Source organism: Bufo gargarizans, chromosome 1 (assembly GCF_014858855.1).
Source record: "Bufo gargarizans isolate SCDJY-AF-19 chromosome 1, ASM1485885v1, whole genome shotgun sequence".
Classification (NCBI taxonomy): Eukaryota; Metazoa; Chordata; class Amphibia; order Anura; family Bufonidae; genus Bufo; species Bufo gargarizans.
In genome coordinates, this window is record NC_058080.1 from 591,181,852 (window position 1) to 591,191,636 (window position 9,785).

The 9,785-nt window shown below is 46.5% G+C and overlaps 1 protein-coding gene across 2 annotated transcripts in view; it reads right to left on the reverse strand.

Annotated features, from left to right (window-relative positions):
* ZNRF3 (zinc and ring finger 3) overlaps nucleotides 1–8,447 on the reverse strand; it is a 131,349-nt gene extending 122,902 nt beyond the window's left edge. For both annotated transcript variants that reach the window (XM_044290921.1, XM_044290914.1), the window contains exon 1: nucleotides 7,792–8,447. In XM_044290921.1, the coding sequence (XP_044146856.1) occupies nucleotides 7,792–8,010 (219 nt within the window). In that variant the 5' untranslated portion in view covers nucleotides 8,011–8,447. The remainder of the gene's footprint in view (nucleotides 1–7,791) is intronic.
* Between the last annotated feature and the right edge of the window lie 1,338 nt (nucleotides 8,448–9,785).

Consider the following 9,785-nt stretch of genomic DNA (forward strand, 5'->3'; position numbering starts at 1 on the left):
ACTTATCCATTGATCAAAGACCAAGGACAGGAGATGCTCTGGAAATCCGCTTTTCAGTCTAGGAGGGCCGGTGGTAAATAGATGACACAAGGAAGGACCCAAAAAAAAAAAAAAAAAAAAAAAAAACACACAACAACACCACACAACAACAACACACACAACATGTCCAAGAACGGACCCTTCACGTATGAAACACCACTGCAGGTACAGCCACAGAGTTAGGTTCATTGATGCAGCTTTGGAAGCCCAAATCAGGAGTGGATTATAACAGGAGAGAAAGTATAAGGCCTCATGCACACGGGCGTTGTGCGTTTTGCAGTCCGCAATACACGGATGGCGTCCGCGTGCGTTCCGCAGTTTGCAGAACAGCACGGACAGCCATTGATATAACACAGAACGGAGCAACGGATGCGGACAGCACACAGAGTGATTGAAGTGAATGGGTCCAAAACTGCGGCTCGGATGCGGACCAAAACAACGGCCGTGTGCATCAGGCCTAAAAGGACAGACAACTTCTAACTGAATTCACTGCTGGTGTTCATTTTCAAAAATTGCATCAGAAAACCTGAACGTCTTGTCATGGAACTGTGAATAAGGTCTTACTGTTTGGGTTTTGTGCTGGTGTCATGGACTGCACCTTGAAATGTCCTATGGACTGTATTCATACGCATTTCTCCTTTCCAAGGTACTCTGCATCACTGGCGCTATATTAGGAAGTTGCGATATATGTGATAAGAGGAATTTATTATAATATTCAGCTTTACATACTCTGAGGTAAACCCAGCCATTGCGAGAACACAAAGTACAACTGTTAACCTTAAATAACTGACACCTCTACCACACCACAGTGATTGTTAATTATACCTGTCATGTCCCTCACACAAATCGCTCTCAAGCTATGAATTACGCATCATCCTGTCCCACACAAAATCATTGTTAAAGAGCATTCCTCTTTAAACAAATTTTTTTTTAGATCTTTATTTTATATGATGAGCCTCTGAGCTGATCCTGCTCAAGACCACATCCAAAGTCCGCAAATCGCACATCCGCAAAATACTGGTGTGGTCTGTGTTGCATCCGCACTTTTTGCTGACCCAATGATTTCAATGGATCTGCGGTCTGCATTTTGTGGACAAGTACACGTTTCTATCTTTTCGCGGAATGGACATACGGATGCCAAAAGCAAAACACAGAGCACGAACCCGCTGGAGACAATGGGTCCGCAAATAAAATCCGTATGGCACACGGACCGCATCTGTAGTTTGCGGACTGCAAAAATGAATACAGTCACGTGCATGGGGCCTAAGTAACATAAGTGACACAAATAGCCCTATGCTCCAAGTCTCTACGAATGCCGGTCTTTGAATAAAGTATATGTTCCGTAACTAGAAATACACGGTATAATACTCAAATAAGGGCATTGGGGTAAATTCTCAAACTGGTGTAAAGTAGAACTGGCTTAGTTGCCCATAGCAACCAATCAGATTCCACCTTTCATTTTCCAAAGGAGCTGTGATAAATGAAAGGTGGAATCTGATTGGTTGCTATGGGCAGCTAAGCCAGTTCTACTTCCCCCAGTATTTGTAACTAAAGATGATAGTTTTATGGATTATAAATCCGCACCTGCAAACAACTAGGTCATAGTGAAGAAATCCATCCAGCACCAGCTACGTTATCAAGTGCACATAGTGCGAGTGTCTTATTTCACAGGCTAATGATCAGGATAAGGAAGGATGTAGGTATCGGTTACAGGAAGAATCTCTAACACAAAGCAGATCCCTCCACTGTGTGCTCTCAACAATGCGTCCTCGCACTTGCAGCAAACCTGGGAAGTAATCAGATCATGCTCTCATCCTCCACAGATGCTGCATGACTATTGGCTTTCCCAGCCAGTTATCCTCCAGCTGCAGGAGTACTGTACGCCGATTGTACCGAGCCGAGAGACAGCGTCATGGCTTTACCAGCACGGAAGAACAGACATAGCAAAGGAGAGGATATCAGATATATACCTGTATTCACTAGCATCAAGTTACTATAGCGAGGAACAAGACACCGCGCTTTAGGGCTTATGCACACGGCTGTAGCTGTTTTTTTTGCAGTCTGCAAAACACAGATACTGGCCGTGTGCTAAAAGCATGTCTTGCAGCCCCATTGAAGTGAATGGGTCTGAATCCGCAGATGAGGCCAAAAACCACAAGCGCTTAGTCACAGTAAGGCCTCATGCACACGGCCGTTGTTTTGGTCCGCATCCGAGCCGCAGTTTTGGCGGCTCGGATGCGGACCCATTCACTTCAATGGGGCCGCAAAAAAGATGCGGGACAGCAGTCCGTGTGCTGTCCACATCCGTGGCTACATTCCGCCCCCAAAAAAAAAAAAAAAAACACAACATGTCCTATTCTTGTCCACGCTTTGCGGACCGCAAAAAACGGCACGGCCGTGTGCATGAGGCCTATGCTGCATAAATGGCTATAAAGAAATCAGTTGATTCTTCCACAAGCTCAGCCGAGAATCTGAGGTCCAGTTTCATATAATGCAAGATGACATGAGCTTTCTAAAGCCTGAACTTCATACACACACAAACTTCCCCTTAGGCCTCATACACACGGCCGTTGCAATTTGCGGCCCCCAATGCATGGGCGACATCCGTGCAGATTTCGCAGACGGATCTAGACCCATTCATAAGGCCACTTTTCATTTTTCACAGCTCCTTTGAAAAATGAAAAGGTAGAATCTGATTGGTTGCTATGGGCAACTGAGACAGTTTTCCTTGACACCAGTTTTGAAAAATCTACCCCAGTGTGCCTTACCAATAGCGTTTTTCCTGTATACAGAAGGTGATGGTGAAAATAATACATTCTGAATACAGAACGCATAGTAAAATAATAATAATAAATTAACTCACCTTAATCCACTTGCTCGCGCAGCCGGCATCTCTTCTGTCTCCTTTTTTTCTGATTGCAGTCAAAGGACCTGTGGTGACATCACTCCAGTCATCACATGGTCCGTCACATGATCTTTTACCATGGTGATGGTTCATGTGATGACTGGGGCACCACAGGTCCTTTGACTGCAATCAGCAAAGAATGAGACAGAAGAGATGCCGGCTACGCGAGCAAGTGTTATAAGGGAAAATAATAAAATGATCGGGTCTCCATCCCGATCGTCTCCTAGCAACCGCGCGTGAAAAATCGCACCGCATCCGCACTTGCTTGCGATTTTCACACAGCCCTATTCACTTCTATAGGGCCTCCGTTGCGTGGAAAACGCAGAATATAGAACACGCTGCGATTTTAACGCAACGCACAAGTGATGCGTGAAAATCACTGCTCATGTTAACAGCCCCATAGAAATGAATGGGTCAGGATTCAGTGCGGGTGCAATGCGTTCAACTCACTGCTCACAGGATTACACTGCTGGGGCTCTGATCACAAGCTGCACCACCAATGAAGAGGGGACCCTGTGGCCACTGCCACCAATGATTTTAATACTGGGGGCTTGGGGGGGGGGGGGGCGCACTGCGCCACCAAGGATTTTAATACTGGGGGGGGCGCACTGCCGGTCACCGAGCTCACTTGCTCAGACGCCACAGCAGTGTATTCCCTCCCCCGTCCCGTCTTCTGCTTTAATTAATAGGGGCACATTCATTGGTGGCAGTGGTGTGGGCAGCTTCAGAGCCTGCTCACTTCATTGGGCTCAGTGATGCCACGTCATAGGAGGCAGGGACTCGTTAGTATCGAAACATCCTGATACCGAATCGATACTGGCATAAAAGTATCGATTGAGTATCGAAAGTTTGATACTCGAAACAACCCTATAAGGGTCCGCATTCGTTCCGCAATTATGCGGAACCATTCATTTTCAATGGGGCCGGAAAAGATGCGGACAACACACAGTCCGCTGCCCCGAATTTCTGGTCCACCGCTTCGCAAAAAAAAAACTGAGCATGTCCTATTCTTGTCCGCAGCTGCGGACAAGAATAAGGATCCTCTATTAAGTGTCGGCGATGTGCGGCGTCAGCGTTTTGCGGACTACGGACGTCTGAATGGACCCTTAAGAAGAGACGCTTTAAAAAATAATTTTTCAGCTGTTCAGTGTCAGTGAAACACGGATGCAACACAGACCACCTGCTTACGGATTCGAGCACAGACACGGGCGTGTGAATCAGGCTTTAGTGCAAAAGCGTACAGAAATACGTGTGGAATTTCTACAAGACAGTCCCGCGCCAGTGTGCAGGTTATATTCCTAAGGCGGGGTGGGTTCACAATCACATGCGATTGATTAGCTGCGGATTTCCATTGCGGATTTTTGAGCAGCAAATCCACAATACTAGCAAAGTGAATGAGAATTTCAGAAAAGCTGCGATTTTGCGGACTTGAAATCTGCAGCATCTCAATTTATACTGTGGACTTCATTGAGGATTTCCCTTTTTTCAATGCAAAGAATGAAGCTGCGTCTAATCTGCGACAAAATCTTCAGCGTGTGAACACACCCCTTGGTGCGTTTTTTTTTTCCTGCTGCAGATTTTCTGTTGCAGAAAATCCACAGCTAATCAGCCATGAGGAATCAGCCGTACAGCGGTTTGTGGTGCGGATTTGATGCCGTTTTGCCGCAATTCCCACCACTTCATTTGAAAAGGGTGAAACCCACAGCTAAAAAACAAAAAAAATAAAAAAAATAAAAAAAGAAGAAGAAAATAGCAAACGTGATTGATATGATGCAGATTTGGAAATCCACACCGCAGGTCAATTTCCACACAAAACTTTTGCACAGTGTACATGAGATTAGGGTCATTTCATACACTTTGCTGGTACTGTACTACTTGCGCTACGTTTTTTCCGCATGGGAATTCACGCGCATAATCCGAAAGGTTGTCTTAGAGGTTAACAAATAAGACTACCAGGTGGGTCTTTTCATGTAAAGAATTAGACCAAACTGAGTTCATTGACAGTAGCCACCAATCAGATTCCGGGGCGCATCTTCCAGCGCTGGCACAAAAATAACCAAAATGCGATCCGATTAGCTGTTTTTGGAGAAGAGCTCGGCATTTTCTATCACATAGGCGCAGAAATGAAGACACATAATAAACCCTTTTCCATGGATATGGATGTCCATTGTGGTTAAACTGTAATCCGGTGTGAAAGCATCTCTGACCTGCAGAGCTCGCAGTCTAATTATACGGCCTCAAACATCAAAGCTTTCACATGCAGCTCCGGGAAAGGCTGCACAGCACGTGGCATCAAAATGCAAAGCACACAGAGAAAAATCCAGGCCTTTTATTCTGTACCAGCCAATCACCCCGTCAGCACCTCACAAAAAGAGAAAAAAAAAAGCAGAGAGCAGGAAACATTGGTGTGCTGCGGTGTACAGTCTGTATAGTATTACGCCACTGACCTTCCAAACATGCCCTGCACAGATGTCACCTGCAGCACCCGAAGGGTTAAGCCCTATCTGCAGCGTAGAGCGCACTGCTAACAATCCAACTTCTATCTCGCAGCAAACTGTTTCCAAACCCATTACTGACAGGACCATGGGGTGCATGAGGAATCCCCCAAAAAGTAACATCCACGGTACGGTCACCATTGCCACAGAGACCAGGCCTACTGACTGGCATCTCTGTACCCGGGACATTGTTTTCCTGAATTATATGCAAAAATATCACGTTTTTTTGGCTCCAGTTCTGGAAATCCGAAAGCTGAAAAGAACATACAACATACAAGCACACGCCAACTGTATGCACACATGTACTCTTATACTGTTACAGATTATCTAACATTGAGTGTAACAATGCATCAGAAGCTGGGAACTCCTGCCTGCGCTGTATGGAAATAGGTGGAACACTGTATCACTACGCACGTGTAAACACCGGCAAGTTATAGAAGTGTAGCACTGAACCTGCTGCCTGTGATGTATGTTAATGTGTTACAATGAATGCAACAACGTATCACAACTTGTAACCACCGGCGTGCAATGTGAAACAATGTATCACGACATGTAAACACCGGCGTGCGATGTGGAACAATGGATCACGACATGTAAACACCGGCATGCGATGTGTAACAATGGATCACGACATGTAAACACCGGCAAGTTATAGATGTAAATAAGTGTAGCACTGAATGTAACAAGGCATCACAGAGTATAAACTGCTGCCTGTGATGTATGTAAAGGTGTTACAATGAATGCAACAATGTATCACGACATGTAAACACCGGCATGCGATGTGTAACAATGGATCACCACATGTAAACACCGGCATGCGATGTGTAACAATGGATCACGACATGTAAACACCGGCATGCGATGTGTAACAATGGATCACGACATGTAAACACCGGCATGCGATGTGTAACAATGGATCACGACATGTAAACACCGGCATGCGATGTGTAACAATGGATCACGACATGTAAACACCGGCATGCGATGTGTAACAATGGATCACGACATGTAAACACCGGCATGCGATGTGCAACAATGGATCACGACATGTAAACACCGGCATGCGATGTGCAACAATGGATCACGACATGTAAACACCGGCATGCGATGTGTAACAATGGATCACGACATGTAAACACCGGCATGCGATGTGTAACAATGGATCACGACATGTAAACACCGGCATGCGATGTGTAACAATGGATCACGACATGTAAACACCGGCATGCGATGTGCAACAATGGATCACGACATGTAAACACCGGCATGCGATGTGTAACAATGGATCACGACATGTAAACACCGGCATGCGATGTGTAACAATGGATCACGACATGTAAACACCGGCATGCGATGTGTAACAATGGATCACGACATGTAAACACCGGCATGCGATGTGTAACAATGGATCACGACATGTAAACACCGGCAAGTTATAGATGTAAATAAGTGTAGCACTGAATGTAACAAGGCATCACAGAGTATAAACTGCTGCCTGTGATGTATGTAAAGGTGTTACAATGAATGCAACAATGGATCACGACATGTAAACACCGGCAAGTTATAGATGTAAATAAGTGTAGCACTGAATGTAACAAGGCATCACAGAGTATAAACTGCTGCCTGTGATGTATGTAAAGGTGTTACAATGAATGCAACAATGTATCACGAGTCACGACATGTAAACACCGGCATGTGATGTGGAACAATGGATCACGACATGCAATGTGGAACAATGTCAGGAGGACATGCAACCACCTGCGGGTGAGATGTAACAATGTATCAGGACATGCAACCACCTGCAGGTGAGATGTAACAATGTATCAGGACATGTAACCACCTGCGGGTGAGATGTAACAATGTATCAGGACATGTAACCACCTGCGGGTGAGATGTAACAATGTATCAGGACATGTAACCACCTGCGGGTGAGATGTAACAATGTATCAGGACATGTAACCACCTGCGGGTGAGATGTAACAATGTATCAGGACATGTAACCACCGGCAGGTGAGATGTAACAATGTATCAGGATTCAGGACATGTAAACACCGGCATGTGATGTATGGAAATAAGGTGTCACACACATGTAGAAGGTGACTGAAGGGACATACTAACAGGACTCAGCCCCATCATCCTCTGGGTCTACCTGCAGCGGCCCTGCTGTTGCATGACTACAACTCCCAGCACACCCTGGCAGTCCCATGCTGGGGCTTGTAGTTTCAGCCCTAGGGCTGTGCTTGTCCCCATTGTGAATGAAGTCCACACACAGTGCAGAGGCCATCTTGTGACCAGGCTGCCCCTTCCCCAATCACTCCCCCTCCTCCGAGTCGGAAAACTTTGTTGCCCTACCTGCACGATCTCCCCCTCGGCGCTGATGGTGGCTCCCGCCCGGGAGAACCTCCCCTGCAGCTCAGTAGTGTGGGTTTTATAATCTCCATTGGGACTGGACTCGAACAGAACCACTTCCACAAAGGCAGTCTCCTTAGCCAGGGACCCCCCGGGAGCCGCGGCCAGCAGGACCCCCAGCCAGAGCAGGGGCAGGCTCCCCCGGACCCTCGGCTCCTTCATCTCGCAGGATGGGGGATCAGCGTGGACGGGAACATAATTTCCGGGGAGTCGGTAAGATCCAGGGGCTGCGGGGTAGGAGGAGAGGGGCAGCGGGCGGCGGCGCTCGGGTCCCGGGATCGCTCAGGACGCGGGGATCACATGGGGAACCTCCCGATCATTTCACCCTTCCATGGCTGAGGATCCTCTCCGCTCCCTGCTCTGCCAGGCGGCATCCCTTTCATCTCGGCCACGTGATTGTCTTTCTTTTTTTTTTTTTTTTTTTTCTTCTTCTTTCCAAAAGAGGGGGGGGGGGTGTCCCCGCCTCCGAGAGCTCCCTGACCCCTCAGCGTCTCCTCCCAGCGCCGGGGGAGGAGGGGGCCACACCGGAAGATCAGGAACTTCTTACGGGATCCTTCTCTTCTTACCGAGGCCAAGAGTCCTGACAGCATGCGAGCCGCGGGAGCACGGGAAGTGGCGGCGGGAGGGGGCGGGGCGAGATCAAAGTCTGCGGGATTGTCAGGGGACGTCACGCCGGGGCTCTGCCTGCTGAGGGGGCATCACCGGGACTACAGCTATACATTGTACTGTACTGGGAGGATACAGCTATACATTGTACTGTACTGGGAGATACAGCTATACTGGGAAGATACAGCTATACACTGTACTGTACTGGGAGCTACAGCTATACATTGTACTGTACTGGGAGCTACAGCTATACATTGTACTGTACTGGGAGCTACAGCTATACATTGTACTGTACTGGGAGCTACAGCTATACATTGTACTGTACTGGGAGATACAGCTATACATTGTACTGTACTGGGAGATACAGCTATACATAGTACTGTACTGGGAGATACAGCTATACATAGTACTGTACTGGGAAGATACAGCTGTACTGGGAGGATACAGCTATACATTGCACTGTACTGGGAAGATACAGCTATACATTGTACTGGGAAGATACAGCTGTACTGGGAGGATACAGCTATACATTGCACTGTACTGGGAGATACAGCTATACTGGGAAGATACAGCTATACACTGTACTGTACTGGGAAGATACAGCTATACTGGGAGGATACAGCTATACATTGTACTGTACTGGGAGGATACAGCTATACACTGTACTGTACTGGGAAGATACAGCTATACATTGTACTGGGAAGATACAGCTATACATTGTACTGGGAAGATACAGCTATACATTGTACTGTACTGGGAGATACAGCTATACATTGTACTGTACTGGGAAGATACAGCTATACTGGGAGGATACAGCTATACATTGTACTGTACTGGGAAGATACAGCTATACATTGTACTATACTGGGAGGATACAGCTATACATTGTACTGTACTGGGAAGATACATCTATAGATTGTACTGTACTGGGAAGATACAGCTATACATTGTACTGGGAAGATACAGCTATACATTGTACTGTACTGGGAAGATACAGCTATACATTGTACTGTACTGGGAAGATACAGCTATACATTGTACTGTACTGGGAGATACAGCTATACATTGTACTGTACTGGGAAGATACAGCTATACTGGGAGGATACAGCTATACATTGTACTGTACTGGGAAGATACAGCTATACATTGTACTATACTGGGAGGATACAGCTATACATTGTACTGTACTGGGAAGATACATCTATAGATTGTACTGTACTGGGAAGATACAGCTATACATTGTACTGGGAAGATACATCTATACATTGTACTGTACTGGGAAGATACAGTTATACATTGTACTGTACTGGGAAGATACAGCTATCCTGGGG